Raw genomic sequence first — 26,513 nt, 5'->3', positions numbered from 1 at the left:
CAGCACAGATCAGGACAATCCCCTGCTCAAACCCCTATTAATATAGTGTCCAAGCCCATTTGCTGATCCCAGCATCCTTGCCAATCTTATGCCCTTATCTAGCTGCGTTTCCACACTGTCAAAGCTCTCCCCCTGGCCACACCGTTCCTCACTTCCTTTTATGTCCAAATTCCATCTCTGTTTTAAGGCCTAGAACCGATTCTTTATGGGACGTGTTGGCACCTGCTGGCACAGCTGGGCCACTGTGAGCCTCTCTGTCTTCCAGGACTGTCTGCCTCTCTGCTCTTACACCTTCCACTTTCAGCCTTTTGTTAAAGGTGGGGTATGCATCCAAGCCTGGGCTACGCAGGCTGTGACGTCAAGGAGGGGGTCTCACACATCACCACCTCAGGTGTCAGCAAGGCTGAACGCCTAACGACGAATCACTAAAAGTTTGCGAAGCTTCATTCGAGAAAAATGTACATTCACACTTCCTCAGGGGTATGGAGTCAGAGGGGTTCCTGTACGCTAATGCAACCTCCACATTTCACAAAAACCGTGTCCATTAGAAGAAGAGATTTCTACCACCCCCGATAGTCCACGGAAGGTTTACCTGTGGCTCATAGCGAATTAAGATGTCATACTCCATGGAATATGGTATGTTGTCAATGAAAAACTCCAAATAAGCCCCTTCAGGCACTCGGACGAAGCCGGCTCCCGTCCAGGAAGGAATCCGGTCTTGAACGTACTGCCGCTCCACGATGCTGACCCCCTGCGGACAAGGCGGGCAGTAGTTATGCTTTACTTGAAATGGAATTCAAATAAATACGACAGTTAAAGAAATCTGAAGTCACCCAAAGGTCCAAACCATAGGCATTACACCTATCTCTTGCAGTCACGTTTTTCGGTAGAGTGTGCAAGTTTTTGACATATAAAGAGGAATCGGTTTCCCTTTGGTTTTGTGGTTGAGGTAGTCTTGGAACACTGGAGATGAGGCTCCAAGGGCCTGGAAGACACCTTCTATGATATAACCAGGAAAGAGCCTAAAGGAAGGAGGGGGAACGTCCCAAATGCTTTCATAAGCAAGCCGAGGAGTGACGAGCCATTTCCCAGATTTTCTACAAGGCTCGTCCAGTATCCAGTGGATGTATTTGCCTTTTTCACTGGCATTCGTTTCAAGCTCCAAGTACAAGCGAAGAAACTTCATACCATCACAAGGGCTCACCACAGAGGAGTTCATTCTGATGGTCACCGAGACTAAAAATCGATCAGTTTCTGTTACCCCAAGCACCCATCTGAGTTTGTTCACAGGATCACGTAGAACCACTGCGATCAGCTGCCTCCAAAGTCCTTTATTCTCTCTATGCAGAGGTGTTCAGCTCTCCCTCCAACAGTTGGAACCTGTGTTACCCCGCCCTCGGATCTGCTCTGGGCTTGTGGCTTCTGACCAAGAGATTTTGAGAAAGGGACCTCTGAAACTTCTAAGCCCAGCCTTTGAGAGACCTGGCAGTGTCTCTTTCCTCCTCTTTGACGCCAGACCCCATGTAATAAGTCTCATGGTCTTGAATCCACCATGCTGTGAGGAAGCTCAAGGCAGCTTCTTGGGGGTGGGGTCATGTGGGAAAAAAAGCTAGCCTACAGCTGTTCTGGCCACCCCAGCTGAAGTGCCAGACGTACATTTTAAGACACTGAATTTTGGGATGGCTAATGACAGCAACAGAAAGCAATGTCTTCTCCGAGTATTTGCTATACTAGGTCAACAAGAACTTTGGAGCATAAGTAGAGGAGTGGACCAATGAAAAACAACTACTCACCCCTCCCCGCCAAAAAACCTACCAGAAGCATTATTAATGATGTTCTCTGTGAGTTACAGATTTACTTGGCTTGAAATAGGACTGTGCTTGGAGTTCCTGGGTGGCTCAGTCAGTTAAGTGTCTGACTCTTGGTTTTGGCTCAGGTCATGATCTCATGGTTCGTGGATTCAAGCCCCGCCTTGGGCTCTATGCTGACAGTGTGGAGCATGTTTTGGATTCTCTTTCTCTCTGCCCCTCCCCTGCTCGTGCCCGTCCCCCACCCCCAAAATAAATCAATAAGCTTAAAAATAAATAGAACTGCTCCCAAGAAGGCATGGTCCTGATCCCACCACTGACAAAAGCTGTAAAAATACTTTTTATATGGACTCCTTATGAACTGTGCATATGCCATTACTGCTCCCCAAGCATGGCTTTTCCCATCTGCCCAGCACCCTCCTACTTACGGGCCCAAAGTTGGCTTCTTCTGCTTCGTAGATGTAGTGATCCAAGGTGGTGAAGTAGTAACCAGACTCCACTTCGTTGCACTGACGCCCGATCACGTGCGGTCGGCACGCGCACTGGCCCGATTCAGGGGAACAGCTGCAAAGGGGGGCAAAGCCAAGTCAGCTGTGCCACCCCATCTGCAGATGAACCCACCAGACACGCATCTACATTTCCCACTAACATCAAATGGGTGAAATGTTCAGGTAGCGTTTACTTATTTCCTTCAGAAAGTAAGTACGTGCAAAAAAAAAAAAAAATCACTGCCTACGAATTAATTGCAAACTCTGGAGCTCAGGCTCCCCCTGAGCTGGTTCTTTTGGTTTTTCATCTTGCTCGCCTTTCTTCACTGTGCTCCATTCACACCTTATTGAGGTTTTCTGTAGGTATCACCAATGTGTTTGCTTGGTATCTTGTATCTTATGCCTGATTTCTCTTTCCTGGGCCTCAGACACAAATATGCGACTCCCAGAAGGATGGTTCCAACTTAGCTGTCCTAGAGGCTAATGACAGATCACAAAGGGCAACACTCCATCCCTCCCCTGTCCTCTACTGGGGAGAGGACACCACCAGCCACGAGGTCAACCAAGTCAGAAACCTAGAAGCTCTTCTCTCAAGTCTTTCTTAACTAAGGAGGAGCCCAATTATGCGATTTCTTGGTCTAGGATCTTGCGCTTTGTCTCGATCTTCGCATCGGCTGGGCTATGCCTTTCTGCGCTCTCTCACTCACGGTAAAATCGGCCTTCCCATCAGTGTTCTTGTTGCCATTCTTCCAACTTCCCAAGCTAAACCACCACCACCCACAAAGCTGCCCAAATGGCCTTCCTAAGATGCACTGACCACATCACTTCCTGCTGGCCCTTCCATAGCCTGGCCCTTGTCTTTCCAGCCCCACCGCTCCCCTTGCTTCTCCAACCATATGAAAGATTTCTGCAACGCACAGGGTGATTCATGACCCCTTCTCTTGGCTTATGGTGTTCCGGTAGCCGAGAATACCCTCGTGTCTTATCCACCCAGCAGAGAGCCACCTCTTTTTCAAAGATTCGGCTCACAAAGGACTCCTGCTGTCACATCTCCTGACCATCACTCTCCACCTCAGAGAATGAACCACCTTCTCCTTCCTGCCACCACCTCCCTGCGGGAGAAACGATGTAGTCACAACACGTACAACAAAGCGTGTCACGTAGTAACTGGTCATTAAAGCAAGAACTGGTCTTCAAATCCTACCTGCCTTTCCAAGCCCAGTTCATCTCTGTCATGGCGTCTGCTTTGGTCCCCCGCTATTCTCACATGGTGCTTTCTCTACCTGCACCGTCAAGACAGTTATCACTTTCTCTCTTGACACTTTCTCTCTAGATCCGTCTGAGCCTCTACCAGATGGCAGATTGCTTGAAAGGCGGAACCATGCCTCCTTCACCTCGGTCACGCCCCTGTCCCCCTCCTGGGACCTGGCGCAGCCCTCTGCACACCGATCACACTCAAACACTGGTTGAACAAACAGAATGAGTAGGGATAGGCATTCTGAATACAAAATATGAACAAATAAAATAGATTTAATGTAAATGATAGAACTTTTTTTTTTTTTTTTTGAGAGAGAGAAATAAAGTGCAAGCAGGGGAGAGGGCCACAGAGAGAGGGAGAGAGAAAGAATCCCAAGCAGGCTCCACACTCAGCGTGGAGCACGACACCGGCTTACTCCCCTGACCCTGGGAAATCAGGAGTCAGACACTCAACTGACCAAGCCACACAGGCAGCCCAAACTTTTTTTTTTTAATTTGACATGTTGTTTCAAATAAAGCCCTCTGGATAGACTAGAACATATTCGGTTTGTTCTCAGGCTATGTCTCTTTTCTCTTGTGCACAAGGTAAAAACCAAATTATAGGTGGCCATTTTTTACTTTGTTGAAGTCAAGATGGGGTTTGGAATTGTTACTTTAAACCCACTCCCAGAGTTCAAATTTTTTCCTCAACCCAAAGTTCATTTTATTTAATTAATTTTTTAAATGATTATTTTTGAGAGAAAGTGCATGCGTGCAAGTGGGGGAGGGGAAGAGAGAGCGACAGACAGACAGCCAGAATCCTAAGCAGGTTCCGCGCTGTCATCACAGAGCCGGATGCGGGACCTGATGCCACCAACCATGAGATCGTGACCTGGGTTGCTATCAAGTCGAATGCTCAACTGACTGAGCCACTAGGTGCCTCCCAAAGTGCATTTTATTTTTTATTTTTATTTTTTTTTTCAACGTTTATTTATTTTGGGGACAGAGAGAGACAGAGCATGAACGGGCGAGGGGCAGAGAGAGAGGGAGACACAGAATAGGAAACAGGCTCCAGGCTCTGAGCCATCAGCCCAGAGCCCGACGCGGGGCTCGAACTCACAGACCGCGAGATCGTGACCTGGCTGAAGTCGGACGCTCAACCGACTGCGCCACCCAGGCGCCCCCCAAAGTGCATTTTAAACCAAGTACCTAAGGCAAGTTACAACTCATGGGAAGACGAAACGCTTCCAGGCTTATTACCAATGTCCCCAATGGCCCTGCCATGGTTCCCCCCCCAAAGTCTTCTTCCTGCAGATCACGTGAATGGCTTCTAACCCAGAGGCATGAGTACTTAACCTCCTGTAGCCAATTCCCAGAGGAGGAATGCTTGCTGTAGTTGGGACCTAGCCATATTCTGGCACAGTCCACCAACAGAGTCATTTTCAAAAACTTAGGCATCGGGCATTATGTCATACGGACAAGAGAAAATCCTTCCTTCCTGAGGGAACGAATGTGTAAAACAGGAACCGCCAAAGAAGAAAACAACTCGATTCCTCACCTGCCACCACCAGAGAACAAGCAAATGACGGTGAAGGGTAAAGACGAGCAGACGCAGGATTCCTAATTCTGAAGACGAAACCACTCACGAGAACCCGGTCACATGGAAGGAGTTCCCGTAACATCTGCCCTGGCGATCACGTGCCTCTGTGCCCACAGACGTGAAGCGTGGTCTCCGACAGGCCTGGCTCCACTTGGACACTTACTCCTCTAGTGAATGCGTTCCTGTGGCTCCACCTGCCTCTATGCGCCTAAGTTCTGGCCCTCACTCAGCTCTGCTCGACTCGTCCATTTCCAGCCACGAAGGGGACGCTCCCGTGGCCATCCCGCTGTCATCTCTAACTCACCTCGTCACCTCTCACACTGACTTACCCTCAGCTCTGTTCTTACTGCCACATTTCAAATTCTTCGGACTTGGGGCGAGACATGACCTTCCTTGTCCTTCATCCTCGACATCCAAGTCTTATTTTGAGAGGTCTTTCAGCTCACAAGTGTCATCTTGCTGTCGCTGCCACAACCACCGTCCAGCGTGTCATCGTGCCATACCTGTCCCTCTAGCAGCCTCCCACAACCCCTGATGCCCCTGCCTGGCTTCCAGCAGCCTCCACAACCATCCTCTGAAGACCACTGCTACTCCTTCTGGTGGCCACCCTTTGTTTTCCGGTGAGCCACACCCCTCACCTTCTTTCACAAGTACGTACGGAGCCAATACTGGCCCTGGTGTCAACACCCTCACATTTTCGCCCGCTGTCACTTTTCCTCTGAATCCATCTATACCTCCTTGGCGAGTCTATTATTTCTGAAGGATATGGAGAAGGAAAAATGGGAGGAAAATAGTTCTTGCCCTGAAGAACTACCAGTCGAACTGGGGGGTGGGGATAAACTGTAAAGCAAGGGACCACTGCAGCAAAGCAAAATGCACTGAGTACCTACACAGAGCTACAGTGAAGATATAGGCTGCAGAGGAAGCCACCCTTCACCCGGTTGGGGGACTGAGGAGCGTCATGGAAGCCATGCTCTGAAGGTGGCAGGGGATCCTGACAGGCAAAGAGAGGACAGGAATGACAGGCTGAAAGAGGGGGAATGTGAATGGAGACGGTCACGGTCAGACCAGGTCTTGAGCATATGTTACACTCACTCTATCTCCGGACCTTTGCCTGTCTTCCCCCTCCCAGCTGGAAGGTCCTCCTGCCCACCCATCACACCTTCCAAACCTCTCTCAGCTTTCCAAAATGAAGCTCAAATCCTACCTCCTCCATAGTGAGACAAAAGATTACATGTAATCATCCTTCTTGTGTTCAAGTAAAAACCCTATCAGGCAGAAATGGTACACTTGACCCCCGTACCACCAAATTTCCCCATAACTAGATACAGATTCCATTTGCTGGATTAGTAAGGTAGAATAATGATGGACGACAAAATAAGTCAGGCCCCGTGGCAGGCAGAAATAACGCCCCCCCCCCCAAGAATAATAACTGATCATTATCCCCCAAATCCGCTCATAGGTGATTTCATATGGTACCAAGGGGGTTGCCGATGTGACTGAGGTTAAGGATCTTGAGATGGGGAGATTATCCAGAGTTGCTGAACCTAATCCCATGATTTCTTAAAAGTGGAAAAGGCAGGCAGAGAAGTGGGTCAGAGAGATGGGACTTGAGGAGGATCTGACCCACCGTTGTTGGCTTTGAAGATGGGAGTTGTGAGTCAAGGGATGTGGACAGCCTCGAGGAGCTGGAAATGGCCCCTAGCTGACAGCCAGCAGGGTATCAGGAATCTCCTCCTATAGCTGAAACAAACTGAATTCTGCCAACAACTCCAATGAGCAGGAAACAGATTCTCCCCTAGGGCCTTCAGACATAAACACAGCCCTACCAACATCTTGATTTTATTCCAGAAAGGCTGGCCGTGTCTGACATACAGAACTGTAAGATAATAAACTTATGTTGTCTTAGGCCACGAAGCTGCAGTAATTCACGACACCAGCAAAAGAAGACTAACACAAGACCAATTTTTTTTTTCCAGTGGCTAAAGGCCTAGATTATTAAAAACAGATTTCCCATAAATGTAGAAATTAGCCGCTTGTTTACAAAAATTCTACTGGAAGGGAAATTCTATTTCATTTAAATAGCGATGAGCAGAGACAATACTGTTCAGTTTCAACTTTTCTCTATTACTAAGAAATTAGGCACAAAAAAGGGGAAAACATCATCATTCATAAGAACCACCACTCTATTCAACACTGGTATCTCTTCCATAATTCTGATTCCACACTGATCAGCAGTCAGCAGTCCAGGGTCCAGCAGTCCAGGCCTTCTCTCCCAGCCTCCTAACCAATGAGGATAGTTTCTTAAATGTGTTCTATAATCTCTTTACATCCAGCCACCACAGCAATTAACAACTGGTGAGATACCATTATCACTCAATACACGGGCGAAAACACGGATTAACTTCTGCTCTGGTTTCAAAGTATAATGAATTTCAGCTCCTCACTTATTGGGAATCTACAAGGCCCCCAATGCTGAGTATGGAGAAGGATGAGAAAACAAACAAGACACAATCCTTTGTGTGGTGCCTGGGTGCCTCAGTTGGTTAAGCGTCCAACTCTTGATTTTGGCTCAGGTCATGATCTCATGGTTCGGGAGATTGAGCCCACGGGGCTCGGCACTGAGCGTGGAGCCTGCTTGAGATCCTCACTCTCCCTCTCTCTCTGCCCCTCCCCCACTTGCACATGCACACTCTCACTCTCTCTCTCAAAAAAAAAAAAAAGACCCAATCTCTGTCTAGAGACCTTTAAAATACAAATAGCGATAACACGGAGCAGAACCACTAAGTGCTAAAAGCAATACAGAAGTAATGTGTTGTTGAAACATCCAAGGAAGGTTGGGATCGTCAGTTCAGGAAGCAGAAATCTTCAAAAGAGTGGTGGGCTTCAAGCCAGACACCAAAGCTCTAAATTTAACTGAGGCAATACATTTTAAAGGATGCTATAAAATCATTTCTATTTTTCAATGTTTTCCAACACTTGCAAGTAGCATTTACCTAGCAACCATTCCTATTTATTAAAGCAGGTTATTTACTAGGCAAAGCTTCGTTAGCCTGGCTTAAGCCACATTGCTTAAAATGGGTCTTCTCTAAAATATTCCACAATTCAGATTACCTGTCAACGTGATCGACCTGGGCTGCTAAAATTTTATCCCCCACAAACAAAACCATTTGACTCATTACACAAAACATTTTTCCACTTGACATGGTTTTCACGTTTAATTCTGCTCCTGGCCAAAGTACCTGAGGAACGTTTGGGGTCACAACCAGAGACTGCCTGTCCAAAAGAGTGCATAATTTGTTTTTATCTCATAAATATCTTCTGTTTCTCAAATTCTTTTTCTTGATCAACGTTTATTCCATTACCTACCATGTACCTATGGCAGAGCAAAGGAATATTACCAGGTAGAAGATATTTATGCATGGTTGCAATAAAACAATCACCCAGCAAGTATCTCTCCTCAGTGCCCACTATGCACCAAGCATTCTTCTAGCAGAATTGGTGTTTCACAAGACTTAATTGGATCTTCTATCACTGTATGGGGCTCCTAGAGAAAGTCCTCATGGGGGCAAACTTCGAAAAGGATCGCTACGAAACACTGCAGAGTCACAGAGGTAGAGAAATATTTAAAGGTTCTTATTTTTGGGGTGCCTGGGTGGCTCAGTCAGTGAAACATCCGACTTTGGCTCAGGTCATGATCTCAAAGTTTGTGAGTTCGAGCCCTGCATTGGGCTCTGTGCTGACAGCTCAGAGCCTGCAGCCTGCTTTAGATTCTGTGTCTCCCTCTCTCTCTGCCCTTCCCCCACTGACAGTCTCTCTCGCTCCCTCTCTCAAAAATAAAACATTAAAAAAAAAAAAAAGGCTCTTATTTTTTTTCATCAGTGATGCCAAAAAAATAGGGTATCTCATCAATCATGCTAGGAAGATCAAATTACCTGCTTTAAAATCTTCCCTAAAATTTTTTACTTCATAAACTCTCTTGATTAGAGTGTCTGAGTTCTATAAATTCTTGCAGGAGAGACAAGGAACAGGCCAGGGGCCATGTGTGGGCAGTTTAAAGACAGGAAATGTGTGTGCAATAGAGAAACAGAGGAAGGGAATGTAAGTAACAGAAACCATTTAGGGTAAAGGCACGTAGGACACTCTTGAATTCATGACATCATTTGGAGAACAATGTAGGCCACTTTCATCTAATCAAGAAGGATTTTAGGAATGATGACAGCTTTGAATTGAGCAATCAATTACTAAAGGAATCAGCAGGTGTTCTGGGAGCCACAAAGGAGAGTCGGAGACGTGATTCCAGAAGCAGACTAGCAGTTTTTCTTCCCTGCTTTTATGGAACTGTCCTTGCTTCCTCCCCTCTGGAGGTTTTCTAAGAACAGAAATTCACACTGGAGTCCCAGAGGCTACATGCTGTACTGAGTTTACTGCAGCGTCTGGAATGGAACCAACCCAAATGCAGAGGCCAAACAGAACATGTTCTTGCTGCCTAAAATCCCATTCCTTCCCAGCAGACTACGACGGTGTTGGGAAACAGTCTTGTAAGACAGTCAGTTTGGGGAGTACACGGAGCTTGCTTGATGACTTCAGCTTTTGCTCTCTCAGGGGAGATTCTGGCCACAAGGAAACATCTGCCTATCCCCTTAGACGCCACTTAACACCGTCTCTACCAGATGTTCTTAGTCCGACCCACTTACAGAGGCCAACATTCTCTTTGACTCAAAGGTGGTTCATGTAACTCCTACAAATCTACATCTTGCCAAATGTGTACAGGGATTAATTTTTGGTAGAGCTTGCACCTCATCTGTTCAAGGGATACCAACGTGTCTTGATAACTAAAAATGATTGCATGCAGTTTTCGTTAATAGACTTAGAGGTTGGAAAAAAAACTAAAACCAGAAAGAAGAAGAAAATGAAAAGATCCTTAACACAAATCAAAACGGGAGTTCTTTGGGGCCCCTGGGTGGCTCAGTCAGTTAAGCATCTGACTTCCGCTCAGGTCAGGATCTCATGATCCATGAGTTCGAGCCCCACATTGGGCTCTGTACTGACAGCTCGGGGCCTGGAGCCTGCTTCGGATTCTGTGTCTCCCTCTCTCTCTGCCCTTCCCCTGCTCGTGCTCTGTCTCTCTCGCTTCCAAAAATAAACATTAAAAAAAATTTTTAATGGGAGTTCATTTTCTGTGTTGTTTTTTTTTTTAATTAATTTTTTACAGTAGGCTCCATACCCAACATGGGGCTCAAATTCACAACCCTGAGATCAGGAGTCACACATTCTACCAACAGAGCCAGCCAAGTGCCCCCTCACTTTCCACCTTTTAGGTTGGTAAAAAAGGAGTATACCAACTGCTGGTGGGGCTGGGGAAAAATTTGCTTTTGTAACCAGGTGGCTGGAAAAATATTAGCACAATCTGGAGAATAATCTAATAATCTCTATAAAAATAAAAAACGCACATGTACTTGACTTAGCCATTCCATTGCTGGGAACCTCATCTATACAAAACAAAAACAAAAACAAAAACAAGAAATAAGTTGTGGCAATTTCCCATGACAGAATACCAAGAAAAAAAGAAGAGGTAGATGAATACATGCTGTTAAAAAGAAAGAGGCACATGGATACATGTTGATATGTATTTTTTTTAATCTAACATGTTATTTAAAAAGAAATCAGAGGTGCACCAAAAACCAACTGATACTTAGGAATAAACCTAACCAAAGAGGTGAAAAATCTATACACTGAAAACTATAGAAAGCTTATGAAAGAAATTGAAGAAAACACACACACACAAAATGGAAAAATATTCCATGCTCCTGGATTGGAAGAACAAATGTGAAAATGTCGATACTATGCAAAGCAATCTACATATTCAACGCAACACCTATCAAAGTAACACCAGCTTTCTTCACAGAGCTAGAACAACCAATCCTAAAATTTGTAGGGAACTAAGAAGAAACGAAAGGATGACAAGATATTGTCATCTTTAATAGGTATTCTGAGCTCTATTATTAGTTTCTCGACTATGAGAAACTCCTAACAGTGGCACTTGCAGCCGCGGATGGGGGTGGGGGGAGGGGAAGGGCAGGATATCTGCCTTAGCTGTTGGAATGTTTTTCTTTTAAACGATGGGCATACATTGTTTCCAAAATTTTAAAAACACTGTAAAGTACAAAACTAACCACAACATTATTAAAAGCCAAGAAACAGAAACGTACTCGAGGGCTTCAAAGCTAACTTGGGACAACCAATCTTTGCAAACACTAAGACCCCAGGTGAAAGCGATGGCTGGCCCCTCACAGTCAAGGGGAACTCACTTCGCCTCCTTTAGAGACACCGAGCATCCCACGGCTCCTAGAGGTCAGGAGGGCTTACTGAGGGGACTGAGCACCAGAGCAAAAGTGTAGCTTCACTCACCTGTTGTTTAAAGCCCCTCCAAGGTCACAGTCACAAGGTCGACATCCATCCAAATCATTGCTCAAGCCCCAGTGCTCCGGCTACAGAATAAAAGATTTAACATCGAAAGGTGCGTTCCCATAATTACACAATAGACTCAACAAGGAACAAGTTATGGCGTGTCTGGGTTGATCCACCAAATGCACTTTTGTACCGTGAAAGCACAAAGCCTACAAGGGGAAGGAGTATAAACATTCTGAATTCAAGAAACCCAAGCTGCAGGTTGCTGGGGCCATCATCATGTAACGCCAGATCAGAACAGCTGCTTTTCCAAGCCAACAGCCTTTGTCCAGTTATTAATATGAGCAAGCCAGCTAAGAGGCCAATCTTGTTCGTTAGAAGTACTCTGGCAGTAAGAGACTTTTGGCAACTACTTGGCAGGCCTTTAAATTTTCCATAAGTTCAGCCTGTCAAAAACCTCATAAGCAAAGCTCTTCAAGGATTTATCTGCGTCCAAATGGCATAAAGCAAGTATTTTCACATCTGAAAGGGGAGGAAATCACTGAATCCTGAGAGCACTGGAGATGGAAATAAAAAGAAATGGAACAGAATCCATGTAGGGGAGAAGAGCTCTCTGCACCTTAATAAATATCTATTTCCTAATGAACACATAAAAACCAGGTCCATTGATTTAAATTAGACTTCCAGAAATTTACTTTAAGCATCTGGATATAGGCGAATGTGCCTATAGGTCATAAACATAATTTGGGATCAGTGGAACCCCTCTCACAAATCATAAAGGGATTCATAACAACGTTATAAAACACGGAATAATTTAAAAAATTACTCTCGGAATTACTCTACCCAGAAGCACCACAGTGAACTTTCTAGGGTATTTCCTTCCAGATTTTGTTTTTCTCGATGAATTTTTTTCCTACACAGTCAAGGTACTACTCACATCCTATATATGTATTTTTTAATACCAGCATAAGCATTTCCTCACGTTACTGTCATTTTCAATGGCAGCTGAATATCATGCTGTATACAACCCCCCAAATTTAGTTTACTATTTTCCCCACCGTTGCTTCCGTGGTTTTTGGCTATGATTAGTACAAGAGGCAATGAGTCTTCTGGTGAATACATTTCTGTCCAATTTTCTGCTCATTTCATTAGGAAAGATTCCCAGAAGGGGGATTACCGGGTCAAAGGGTACGTGCATTTCTACAGGCTACTGATAACATATTTCTAAAATGCTTTCTTTGCCAAGTAGGAACTACTGTGCATTTCCATCAGCAGCTTAGAGGACCAGCCCCTCATTATGTCCTATTAGTTAGCATCCCCATTTTTAAAAACTTGTTAGTTCTGTCTATAAAAATGGGATGTCGCTGTGGTTTTTATAATTCTAACAGCGACAGTGAATATCTTGTTAAAATCAATTCACTGGCAATTCTTCTGTGAATGGCTTGTGTCTTTTAACATTTATATATAAGGGTGATTGATGGTAGGGTCTGCAATAGCGAAAGGCATTCTCCACTAAAACCTGCCACCTTCACGAACTCCTCATCCCATGTAATCAGGATTTACCTACCAGACACTGGTCACAATGCTGTCCTGTCACCAGACGCTTGCAGTAGCAGTAACCAGTCTCAGAATCACAAGGATTCCCGCCAGGAATCGTTCCCAGAGGATTGCAGGCACAAGCTTAATTAAAGATAAAATAAAGCAAAGAAACACAAACCAAGTGAGCGCCCAGAGGTGGTCTGGATTTAGAAATGCAAAGCCAAACGGGAACAGCGTCCACGAGAACACCCCAACTTTTTCACAAATGCGCTTACATTTACAACCAAATGGATCTTCAGCACTTAAGCCGTAGAAGCCCTCTTTGCAGAGTTCACAATGTTCTCCTTCCACGTGTAATTTACACCGACACTGGCCGGCAATGAGGCCAGCAGAAAAATCGGTGTAACTGTCACAGATTCCCCCATTCTCAGATCCAGCTGGGTCACAGGTACATCCTAAGAAGAACAAAAAGCACCAGGTAACAATGTGAGTGCTTGTATAAACACACGCTCCCGTCGGCCCCTCGGAAGGTCACAGAAATAGACTAGAGAAGACAGGGTGCCAGGCAACTTCTGCTGCCAGCATCCTATGTAGCAGTTAAAATAAAGCGGAGTCTCATGCTCACACCAGGAGTCCCGAGAGGATGGTGGTCCCCAGCCTATTCAAACTGAAAGGTGACTGGGGCGTCTGGGTGGCTCAGCTGATTACGTGTCCGACTTCAGCTCAGGTTATGATTTGACAGCTCGTGAGTTCAAGCCCCACACTGGGCTCTGTGCTGACAGCTCAGAGCCTGGAGCCTGCTTCAGATTCTGTGTCTCCCTCTCTCTCTCTCTGCCCCTCCCCTGCTCACGCTCTGTCCCTCTCTCTCAAAAATGAATAAACGTTAAAAAAAAAGTCAAATTGAAAGAGGACAGAAAACGTCATGAAATTCCCCCACATACGTTCACAGAGGTGAGGGTCTCGGACGTCTCTCTCCGGGTGCTGGAAGTAAAACGGCTTGCACTGTTCACAGTTGCGTCCCATGGTGTTGTGCTGACAGTCATCACACACCCCTCCGCTGACATTGCCGGTGGCCAAGTACACGGCCATGTCAAAGTGGCACGAGCTCGAATGTTCATTGCAGTTACACTCTGTGTGACAAGGCCAATGTCAAGAAAAGCCTTTTTTAGATCTACCTACCAATGGAGGAGGGAGTGCCAGGAAGAAACTCATTTTGGAAAGCAGGGATGAAGTTCAGGCAGCTAACACTTAGGGGCCCGTGGAAAAGGACATGTCCGCCTGACATCATGCTGGAAGCCTTCCAAGGGTAAGCTTTATGAAATAACTGAACCATCTGCCCGTTTTGGAAGAGAACGGGCTACGAAGCAAAGAGTGGAAAACTTGGGGGAAAGGATTGCCCCTGGTAGCCACGATGTGGAGGGCGCCTCTGGGTGCCACTCAGGGTGGGAACACACCCCTCCAGAGGACCTTCTAGGCGATACTTCTGGGAAAGCCTGGCTGGGCCGCCAGCTCTGGGGAGTGTGGTGTCAAGGTGATGCTCTTCCTTCCCATTCCCACCACCTCACCCAACCAGGCTCTTCAGTGAGAATTAAGGTCTGTGCAACAGCCATCTGGCCGGCCTTCTGACCCTCTGCTGGCCCACTGGGCAGCTCCCTTGGTCCAACCCAGCTTTCACATCATCTCACTCTCTGCTCTGTGACCCACATGGACTCCTCTGTCTTCTCACAACGAAGCCTAACTTGGCTTGGCCCTCACAGGGCTCTACTCTCTGGCCTCATCGTCTCCCTCCTGCAACACAACCTCCTGTACAGAGGGGCTGTGAGGTATCCACCGACGGATGCTGGGTGCCTAGCAGGGACCTGCCCTTGACACACCTGTTGAATTAAATGGCGGGATCATCTCCCAGGGCAGACTCGGTGTTGGTCCTAAGAAGAACGTCCTTGGGGCTTTAGGCTTTGTGCGGTTCTCCTTATCTAAACTCCTTCCCGCCTCCCCCTCCCTCTCTCCCTCCCCCCTCCCCCCTTTTTTCTTCTTACCTCAACAATCTCAGCTATCATCAAAGGGTTGTACTTAATAACAATCCTTGACCACTCCAGCCCTCACTGGTTTCTGAACTTCTAGAACAGGCCTCAGTGGGGGAAGGGGCAGGCACTGGAATCACTGTGGGGGGCGGGGAGGTGTTTCAAACTACACGTCTGCCCAGAGAATGCCACCGGGCTGGCCGGCTGGCCGGACGTATGCCATGGGCTGCAGCCAGAGTGGCACAGAGACAGGGCCAACAACTCTTACACCTTAGTGATCTACCGTGCCGTATTTTTCTCTCATTTTTCTCTCGCGCTCCTCTTGCCTTTGAGACAGGCACAGAGTCAGGGACAACATCTCCAACTTCTAAGTCTGCCGAGCCCCTGGCTACTGCTCTGAATGCTAATGTATTGCTTGAACTGAGTGGATACTGGTTTCCTAAGAGTATCTGGGTGACGCTGGCAAAGGGTACTAACTTTTCTTCCTTTTGCAAAAATCACGTACTCTTAGAGTAGCTCTAATCAGAAAATGGGTCCTGGGGTCTGGACGTCCCTCTGACGGAGACTTACTTTTACAGGCATTGCTGTTTCGACCTTCAGCGGGTCTCCAAGGTAAATCGTGGTAGAAATCCATGCACAGTTCACAGTTTAAGCCCTTGGTATTATGCCTGCACATGCAGTGCCCATGAACCTTGAAAGTTACACAAACAGGAAAGAGCAAAGTCAGAGATGCAACCTGATGGCCAGGTTTTCTCCACAATCAGGGGAAGCGATAAACCCCTTTCCTACCAATCCGCATCTCTAGCTCAGCACAATGAAGATTTAATTCTGTCCCTCCCTGAAGGGAGTTCTGTCTTTTTGGTGGCTTGAACTCCCATCTCTAGGAACAGTTCCTATTATATAATGGATACTCAATAAATACGTCACTGAAGTAGGGATCAAAGAACCCAGATGAACAAAATCGGTCACTTAAAAATTAGAAAAAGGCAAAAAAACAAACAAACCCCCCCCCCCACAAAACACAAAAACTAGGTACTTAAGAGTTAAAAAAAATCTACGTCAAAAAGAAACTTATTGTAAGAGAAATCAACAAAAGTTATAATGCAGAACTAAATGTATGCATACCACTGGAAACCAACTCACATTACTGCAAATTTTACCACTAAGTCACAGAACAGAATGGGTTTTTCTGCTTCTTTTGTTTTGTTTTTGACTTCAGGCAAAGCACTTCATTTTTTTTCCCAACCGAAATGAGATTCAAAATATTAATCATTTGCCACATTCACATTTGCTTTCTTTCTTTAAGAAAGGAAATCTAAAATCTTGGGGGTAAAAATATAAATTATTTTGCTTTGTGAAGGGCCTAGGATGCACTCTTACACCGTGTCTCTGGCAAGATAGGCCTAAGCCCCTGAGGCACGTAAATGATAAATTCTTTCAGTCTACCAAATATGCATGTACTTAGGCACCTCACCTTAACACTAGTTTCTACAGAATGGAATTCAGGAACAGGACAGACAGGTCCGCCCTGGACTCACCTTGACAAGAGTGCAGTGAGCAAAAGACTAAAATCATCTCATTACAAGCTAGTTTTCTGCAGACTGAAAAACAGACCCAAAGCACATGCCACAGGACCCTACAGTGTCTGAATTAACAGCATAATGTACTGAGACCCGTGACAGTGACGGGCCTGTAGGACTTAGCTACACGCCAGGCTTGTTATCCTGCAAAGTAAACATGAACTACCTAGCATTCCCTGAAAGATGTAGCAAGAGATTACAAGGACAGGTCCTCCCTTGAGGCCCCATTGAAAATGCCACTTTATCTACGCAGCAAATGTTCTAACTGGAGCGAATGAAGGCGGAAGTTTCAGGCAGTTGAATACACTCAATCCTGGACCTTCTCTGATGAGGACTAATGATCTTTGAAAAAGCAAACGGCAGTAAGGAAGCCTTACGCTCTTCAACGAGGGAGGCCCAATGTCTAATGGAAGGAATCCTGGGGCAGAGTCCAGGAGGGTAAGATTTGAATTTCCATCTGCCATTTACTTAGGGCCCTTTGGTGAACTATTTAATCCCTGCTCTCTTCTTACAAGGATAATTGGCTGAATAAATCCTGTTTAGCTCTAAAATCCTGTGGGTCAATAAGAATGAGCAGTTCACTTAGAGACTGGCAAAATAACCCCGACTTTCTCCATTTGGCAAATCATCCAAACCCCCAATTTTCAGAAGTACGTAATTTGACAACACGTATATTTGGCATAAAAGTGGGAAAAGAATGAAACTAGAAGAAGTATATAAAGAAACAAAGCCCATTGGATTCCGAAATCATATTTCGTGGTTCCAGGTTCAAATGTCCAGGTTTTCTGGACTGGGATCACTTTATGCCTCGTAGCATAAAGATGGGGATGTCTGTGGTGTCTAATCTTCCCTAAAGGAAAAGATGCACTGGCTATGTAGAAAGCTCTTTCCTCCTTATTGACTACAAAAAAATATCTATTGTAGTAGCAGCTTGCTGCAACAATTTCCCAAAATTAGTTCTTCGCCCATGAAATGAAAAGCTTTTATATTCTCACAGTCTAAGAACGTTAACAAAGAGAAAACCATCAACCACCAGTAATGGCGGAAAGAGCTCCAAGTCAGTCTGGAAAACTAAAACCCCTAGAAATTGTGCAAGGTTTAAGGTAAGACGAGATTCAAATTGCTTTCCGGAATCATCTGTATGAAGGAGAAAGCCCCCCCCACGGAACTCACTCACCATTCCTTCTACTTCTTCATTGATTCCATCCACAGGGGCGCATTCGCTGGCATGACCGTAGCAGAAGCAATTTCCTCGAACCACCATATCATAAACTGCATAGTAATACTTTTCCCTGATTTCCATCCGGGAATCCAAAAGGTTATCTCCCAAAGTGTGGAGCTTCACAAACTTGATTCTCAAGTTGGTGATTTTTAAGAGATCTACAAAGGTCACCAAGAAGATGAAAAGTCTGATCACACAAGCAAGACTTGTTTTGCAATTATACAACACCTCTTCTCTTTATAGAAAGGCACGGCAGATAAAAATGCCGAAGTAAAGGAAAGGTTACCCCCTTGTATGATCTAGATGACCATGCCAGTAAAGTTTAATATACTGTGAGTCTCTGGAAGAAAGAAGGTTTGCTGCCTCCTTACTAGTTTAGTAAGAACATCTATTCTGCGACAGATGTGCTTGCGGACGGTTTCAGGCAAAAGAGCAAAAGCAGAGAAATTTAAGAACATGGCTGCAGGACTGCAAGAACCCACTGGCACAGAGTAATCTGAACCATCCCAATTCCACGCGGTGCCCAGAGCAACTAGCGTCGGTCTCAAAATCAGAGAGTTCTATTCAGGTAGGAGGGGGCTGAGCGGCACACTTCAATTGTCTTCATTATTGTAAGATAGAACGAAACATTTTTGTGTTTATTTTTGGAGAGGAAAATACTCTCTGAAATTTCCCACCACAAAGATGAAATCCAAGTTGCTAAAATAGATTTAACACTATGGAATAACTACTATCCAGGGACAGAAGGTCTCCATCAAATTTCTACACAACGTCACAGTCTCCCACTTTTTTGTCCTAGTTTGCCATCCACAGCGAGGCATAGGGATAAAGGAGCTCAGTATTAGGAGGTTGGGCAAGTTTTTGTTTTTTCCCCCCTAAATGTAAGTTACTTGTAGATCAATTTCTCAGATCTTTTCTTCTCTCTCCTGGGTCTATAGATGAATGCTTACTACAGAAGCTGGCTAGCAATTACATTCTACTAGTAACCTGATAAGCCAGAAGCCATTCAACCTTCTCTACCAATGCTTTCATCAATTACTAAGTGGACCCCAAAACACCGATGAGTCCATCAGTCCTCCTATGCCCTGTGTAGCCTGGGGTTTCTCCCAAGCTTTACTTTCATTTGGGCTGATACATTCTCATCAGTTACAACAGGGAACAACGGAACGACGGGGCGTTGGCCCCACGCGTCAGATACATTCAAAGCCCTGATACAATTTTAACTACTGAAAATCTACGCAGAGCTTACAATGAAGACTATAGAAATAGCCGTGGGTTGAAAGAGAAAGTCCATGAGTCCATGCATTAAACTTAGGCTCTTTGTAAAAATCAAACACAAAACAGAGAAACCGTGGTACGACTTAGCTGAATGGAATTTATGAATGCCAACATTTCCTCCTGCACAGAACGAGCACAAGCGCCTATTGACAAGAGGCCAGACAACAAAGCTGGAGAGCAGCTGGAGTATTTAGAAGCCCTTGAACTGATCTTTGCGGAAGGCCTCAGAAGAGCAAATATGCTCCTTCCACTCTCTCCTACCACAGTTAACAACAACTAAGCCTTGTATATTGACCGCTGTTGTAGACTGAGGCAAAACCACTTGTGAAGAGAGTCTCTGAGCTCTCCACAATAGGGACGATGAAAGAGACGTTGTTCCCGCGAGTACAAGGTCAATCGAAAACGTGATCAGTTAAAATGGACGCCTCTTGAATTTTTCTGAGGCCATTTAACAATGAAAAACAAGGAACTATAATGGCAGCCAATTTTCCAAGTCCCACAAATTTCACCCAACGAGGAGCAGACCACGAGTCCCTCTAGGGCCCCGTGAGGTGTTTGTCCCGGAGACCATGTGGACGTTTCTCACAACGGGATTTGGAGAGCAGGGAGGGCAGGCCTCACAGAGCTCACTCCGAAATGCCAGAACTGGATGTGCCATTAAATATTTGTTTTACAATAGAATGAATGAGTGAATTACAATCCAGAGACAGTCTGGGCCACACGTAAAATTAATTTAAGTGGGGAAATAGCACTTTTCTGGCAATATTTCCTGGACGCTTTCCCTTCTACTCTTTCATGCTTCATGCTGGGAGGTTCCAGGGCACCGTGGTTCCAAACAAGGCCATCCTCAGTGAGGAAGGAGCACCAAGAATCGGTCCTGCCTCTCTGCTCAGCAGACTACACCTTATCCGCAGGACAGAGAGTCTCATCCCTTCACTCTGAGGAAGGGGACTGGGTCCACGGCGAGACCCAGGCCGTGGCTGATGGCACCGCCGTCAACAGCAGCTTCTTTGACTCACTGAACACTTTCCGTGTGTCAGGCACGTTGGAAAGCCGTTTACAGAACTCCTTTTCCCTCTATAATGACCCTCAGGTCACTATTACTATCTCCACTGACAGATGAAAAAACAGAGGCTAAAAAAAACCCAACTGTAACCAGGTTTAAGCAGGTTATTTGCCCCACGTCACAGAGCTAGGATATGCTAGAAATGGGATTCAAACCCAGGTCTGTCGGACTCTGAACTCTTTTAAGTAGTTCACATTTTGCCTCTGAAGATGATCGAAATGTAATTTTTTAACAGCAGAAGCATGGATGTTAAATGTTGGAAAGAACTCTAAATTTAGAATCCTAACGTATGGCTTCAGGACCTGCCTGACACTAAATGGTCATGTCACCACATGCATGTTATTCTAACTCTCTGAGCCTCAGTTTGCTCATCTGTTAAATGGAAATGACAACCGCCACCTTACTCAGCATACGGAGCATGGCTGAGACTTCGGATTCTCCCCCAGAACTCTCTCTTTTCTTCCTTTGATAGTAAGAGTCTTAGGCAAGAGTGTGAGAGGCACATGGCCGCCTACCTAGAGAGGTTTCCCAGTGTGCCTTGAGGTAGGGTCATGTGGCTAATTTTGGCCAATGGCATATGGATAGGGGCCACGTACAGTTTCCATGTCGCTTGCCCCTCTCTTCCTCCCATCTCATAGGTGGGGACAATGACATGGTAGTGTTCGTCCAGCCCCAACCATGTGGATAACGACTCTAAGATAGAAGGGAACTGGGTTGATAGGGTTGCCAGATTTAGCAATAAAAATACAAGATGCTCAGTTAAATGTGAATTTCAGATAGTTAATAGTGTTTTTAGTAAAGTTTATGCCAAATATGTCACATGGGACATAGTTATACCAACCCAAGCATTACATGGAATATCCTTGTACTAGTCACAAGCATTACGTGGGATACGGTTATACTAAAAAATAACTTGCTATTTATCTTCAATTCAGATTTAACTGGGCGTCATCCTGTATTTTATACAAGTAGGTCTACTTGTATCATCCCTCTGGATGATTTCCTAAGAGAGAAATAAACTTCTATGTTATTTGACCACTATATTTTTTGGGGGACCCTTTGTTACAACAGCTTAATCTATACCCTAGTTTATATGTATTTTATATATATATACATATATGTGCATATGTACATGTATGTACATCTTATATATATATACATACATACATATACGTGTGTATGTAATATATAGAGAGTACCTATATATAATATATAGTATAGTATATAATATAGTGTGTGTGTATATATATATATATAATACATATTATACTGAGCAATAAAATAAATAAGGTATTATGACCAGCATAATTGGTTGAGTACTTAGGACATAAACTTTTTTGATTCCTGCCAATTTCAAGAGCCTCTGATTGGGTACTGCGAAGAAAAAAAGGAAATAAAGACGGTGGATTTAGCACTGAATATTTAGATTCTGTGCAGCAGTGCTCTGGGTAAGAGTTCTTCCGTGATTGCGGTGTTCCATCAAAGCTGTTATGTGAAAACAAGCTTACTCTGTATCCTCGGACTATAAGGATCTTCTATTCTGAACGCGGGATCTAAAGCACGAAATATCACCTAAAAATAGATAGAAGAGTAATGGGTATTTTTGCAATGATCAAAAAGGATTTGTAAACAGAATGTATAACAAAAACAGCAAACAGACCTCTCCTTCCGTCGAGGGTTCAATGTCAGAATAGCGGGAATCACAGATTATATCATCCACTTTTTTCATGGGGCCAGTTGAAATGCCTGGAAATGAGCCCTCACAGTCATAGGCAAAGTATCTGTACACACCCCAGGTTTTCCCGAAGTCAGACGATCGTTCTATCAGCATCGCGGCCGGACGGAATGTCTAAAGGCAGGGCAGAAAAGGCTCATTTGATGTTTTGCGTTGGTGATCTGCATTTCTCAAAAAATCTCAGACAAAGGTATCACTCCACTGTGCACCACAAACCCTGACTGCATGGGGTTGGTATTTCAGACTGTGGCTGGATTTCAAATACTTCAGGCTGTTCCATGGAGACTCCTCCTGTAGGAAAGCGTCTAGCCTTGAAATGTTGCACTTTCTCCCACCCTGAGAGAGATTAGTAAACTGCTTCTCTTTAGGAGTGGATTATAACCAGGACCCTACAGTAAACAAGCTTTGGTCTAGTCAGTCACCACCCATAATTAGATTGGCTAGTTTGAGTGTTTGGTCTTCATTCATTCAGCAGTTGCACACAGACACCTGCTCACTACCGCGCAGCGGTCCATATGCTGTAGACGGCCCAATGAAGTGTAGATATAGGTATAAATCATTTACAACACGAAACACCAGAGTAGAGCCTCATGCAGTGCGCTCAGGGAAAACGAGAGGAAGGAATGACTAACTCAAGAAGCTGGGGAATCCTATAATTCCACTCCTGGCTATTCCATTACCCCAAGAACTGAAAACAGGGACTCAGATGGGTGCTTGTGCACGAATGTTCGTAGCAGCACAATTCACAATGGCCAAAAGGCAGAAACCACCCAAGTATCCATCAAAGATGAACGGATAAACCAAACATGGTATACACATACGAAAGGATATTACTCAGCCGTAAAAAAGAAATTCTAGTCCTTCCTACATCATGGATAAACCCTAAAGACATTACACTAAGTGAAAGAAGCCAGACAAAAGGAAAGACAGTATAGGATTCCACTTACAAGGAAATGTCTTGAATAGGAAAGCACATAGAGACAACAAGTAAGTTAAAGGTTACCGGTGGGGGGGGGGAGGGGCCAACGGGGAGTTATTGCTTAATAGAGTAGAGTAGGGTAGAGTTTGTATCTGGGGTGATGAAAATGTTCTGGAAACAGATAGTGGAAGTGGTTGCACAACACTGTGCAACATATACACCTAATGCTACTGAATTGGATACTTAAAAATGGTTAAAACGGCAAATTTTGTGTTATGTACATTTTACCACCTACACACACACACACACACAAGCCAGGCAACGCTTCAGAGAGAAGACGGCATCAGACTGGATCCTAAAAGGGTAGGTGTTTTCCAGGCAGGGAGTGAAGGTGGCTACATGTGACAGAAGAGGTTGACTAGGGCAGGGAAGTAAGGAATTTGCTCGCCACGCTAAGGGGTTTCCTTTATTTTTACACCATGAAAGGGGAACACCAGAAGACTTAAGTGGACAGAATGAAATGATCAGACTACACGTCAGAAAAATAACCCCGTGGCACAGCTATCAGACATGGAAAAACAAAAAAACAAAACAAAACCAAACAAAAAACAAGAGACGAGGAAACCAACTGAGAAGCGGAAAAAAAAAGACGAAGGTCTTAACTCAAGCATTACAGTATGGATGGATGGAAAGGATGCAGTCAACCGTTCTGAAAACTTAGTGAACTTAGCCAAATATATCGAATTGCACTTGGCGATCAATTTGGTTTCAGTGGAAAGGGACGGAGAGGAAAGAACCACGGGTGCTTGAGTTTGAGTAGCGGGGGTAACTGTGGTTAAGAGCAAAGCCACAGAAGAGAAAGAAGCCATTTGGTTTTGGACTAGCTACATGTGAGGGGACACCCACTGGACAGACAACTGGAAACAGTGGTCTGGCACCCAGCTGTGTGAACGGAGCTTGAACCGTGGATCTGGAAATCACTGTTGGCATAAAACACTTGACACCTCCAAATATAGAGGGTAGAATGTCCTCCCAGAGAGCAAAGGGCAAGATGAAGGAGCTGCAACCATTGCTCCAGAAAATGCATCCACACAGGACTGGACAAAGAAGGAGAGTGGTGCCTGGAGCTTTAATTCCATTATGTCATAACCTTCTGTTATGGGCCGAACGGCGTCCCCCCAACTTCTTATGTCGAAGACCCAACCCCCAAGATCTCAGAATGTGATTGTATTTGGAGACAGGCTCTCTGAAGGATTAATTAAAGTAAAATGAGGGCTTAGAGTCCACCCAAATCCCATGTGACTGGTGTCCTTCTAAGGAGAAGGAATTAGGAGATGGAAATGTACAAGGCAAGACCATGTGAAGGTAAAGACAGCCATCTACACACCAAGGAAAGACTGAGGCCACAGGAGAAACCAACTCTGCCCACAGTTCAGTCTTAGACATCAAGCCTCCAGAGCCATGAGACAATACATTTCTGTTGTTTAAGCCACTGAGTCTGTGGTGCTTTGTTATGGCCGCCCTCGGAGACTAATACACCCTCACGACACACTTTTCCTACAGATGAGGAAAGAGGCTCAGACACCTTAACTGACCTGCTACCTAAAGGCAGAGCTTAGATCCCAGTCCACGTTGAACTTGGCCCAAACCCATCTTTCTGCCTCACTGGCTCAGAGCATAATAGCAGGCTGACAAATGGAGGTCAGAGAGGAAAGAGTAAAAAGACAAGAATCCTGGAAACTGAGGCAGGACAGAGATTTCAGAGGGTGTGGTGGAGGGGGTGAGCTGGAAATAAGAGATGAAGCAGAATGAGCACTACCATTGGGCACGGGCCTCGATGCCACAGAAGGGGGTACGTGCACCTGGGAGATGGACGGCACATTATGGCGGAGGGAGAACAGGCCAGGTGAGCCGGCTGAACAAACCCATCCCGGACACACGCTCACCTCCGAGTTAAAACCAATGTTGGAGAGAAATCGGGGTGATCACTAATGGTGAAACTCGTATATCCCCAGACATACTTTGCCTTCCTTAATAATCCTGATGGTCTTCTTCACTGATAAAAGGAGACAAGGGTGGGGCGCCTGCGTGGCTCAGCTGGATAAGCGTCCGACTTCGGCTCAGGTCATGATCTCCCGGTTCGTGAGCCGGTTCGTGAGTTTGAGCCCTGTGTCGGGCTCTGTGCTGACAGCTCAGAGCTTGGAGCCTGCTTTGGATTCTGTGTCTCCCTCTGTCTCTGCCCCTCCCTAGCTCATGCTCTGTCTCTCTCTCTCTCTCTCCTTCTAAAATAAATAAACGTTAAAAAAACAAAAAGGAGACAAGGGTTAAGAAAATGAAAGGTCACATTTTGACGGACTCTTTGACTTACTCACTTACTAGGTGCTTGAATTTTTACTTTTTTACTTATTCAGGAATAGAAGAAAAGGATACTTTATTAAACTCCAGAGCATGAGATGAAGAATTTGAAAGTAAGGGGGGGGGGGAACCCCAATCACTAAGTCAGCCAAGACAAACTCACCATGAGACCTGCCTCCTGGGTGGTGACATCTGGGGACAGACTAGCCTAATGTCTCTGTGTCACAAGGGAGCAGAGAGGAAAAGCCTTACAGGCAGTTCTGGCTGTGCTTTCTCTCCCTCCCTTCTGGAAACTCCTGAGTCCCAAAGGGTCACTGAAGAATTATCCAATTTCCTGTGGATTTCCAGAGCTGTTGGAAACCAGGACAACACTTCTATGTAGAGAATGGAGGCCCTTCCCACTCCTCCCTGAGTCTCCAACGTGCTCAGGACTTATACTGGTGCATGGCCACCTCTGATTTTTTTTTAATGTTTGTTTATTTTAATTTTTTATAATTTTTTTTAATGTTTACTTATTTTTGAGAGAGAAAGAGAGAAGGAGACAGAGCTCGCGCAGGGGAGGTGCAGAGAGAAGGGAAGACACAGAATCCGAAGCAGGCTCCAGTCTCTGAGCTGTCAGCCCAGAGCCCGACACGGGGCTTAAACTCACGAACTGGGAGATCGTGACCTGAGCTGAAGTCCAACACTTAACTGACTGAGCCACCCAGGCGCCCCTTTAATTTTTTTTTAACGTTATTTATTTTTAAATTTTTTTTTTCAACGTTTATTTATTTTTGGGACAGAGAGAGACAGAGCATGAACAGGGGAGGGGCAGAGAGAGAGGGAGACACAGAATCGGAAACAGGCTCCAGGCTCTGAGCCATCAGCCCAGAGCCCGACGCGGGGCTCGAACTCCCAGACCGCGAGATCGTGACCTGGCTGAAGTCGGACGCTTAACCGACTGCGCCACCCAGGCGCCCCTTAACGTTATTTATTTTTGAGAGAGAGAGAGAGAGTGCGAGCGGGGTAGAGGCAGAGAGAGAGAAGACAGAGGATCCCAAACAGGCTTTGTGCTGACAGCAGTGAGCCCGACCCGGGGCTCGAACTCACTAACCGCGAGATCATGACTTGAGCCAAAATCAGGCGCTGAACCAACTGAGGCACCCAGGCGCCCTGCCACCTCTGAACGTCTACTAAGCAGAAGCGCTACGATTCTGGAAACATCTGGCTGTCTACAAAAGCAAACCGTGTATACGTTACATGAGCTTCGCTAGCC

At 45.4% G+C, this 26,513-nt stretch overlaps 1 protein-coding gene across 1 annotated transcript in view; it reads right to left on the bottom strand.

Annotated features, from left to right (window-relative positions):
* Nucleotides 1-26,513, bottom strand: part of LAMB1 (laminin subunit beta 1) — a 75,316-nt gene that overhangs the window by 38,617 nt on the left and 10,186 nt on the right. Inside the window, exons 5-14 of the mRNA XM_006929110.3 lie at nucleotides 21,910-22,098; nucleotides 21,758-21,821; nucleotides 17,861-18,063; nucleotides 15,674-15,794; nucleotides 14,024-14,212; nucleotides 13,358-13,537; nucleotides 13,111-13,223; nucleotides 11,544-11,623; nucleotides 2,237-2,372; nucleotides 593-751 (exon numbers count right to left, since the gene is read on the bottom strand). Coding sequence (XP_006929172.3) covers nucleotides 593-751; nucleotides 2,237-2,372; nucleotides 11,544-11,623; nucleotides 13,111-13,223; nucleotides 13,358-13,537; nucleotides 14,024-14,212; nucleotides 15,674-15,794; nucleotides 17,861-18,063; nucleotides 21,758-21,821; nucleotides 21,910-22,098 — 1,434 coding nt within the window. The remainder of the gene's footprint in view (nucleotides 1-592; nucleotides 752-2,236; nucleotides 2,373-11,543; nucleotides 11,624-13,110; nucleotides 13,224-13,357; nucleotides 13,538-14,023; nucleotides 14,213-15,673; nucleotides 15,795-17,860; nucleotides 18,064-21,757; nucleotides 21,822-21,909; nucleotides 22,099-26,513) is intronic.

Source organism: Felis catus, chromosome A2 (genome assembly GCF_018350175.1).
Source record: "Felis catus isolate Fca126 chromosome A2, F.catus_Fca126_mat1.0, whole genome shotgun sequence".
Taxonomy (NCBI): Eukaryota; Metazoa; Chordata; class Mammalia; order Carnivora; family Felidae; genus Felis; species Felis catus.
This window is presented reverse-complemented; position numbering and strand designations above follow the sequence as displayed.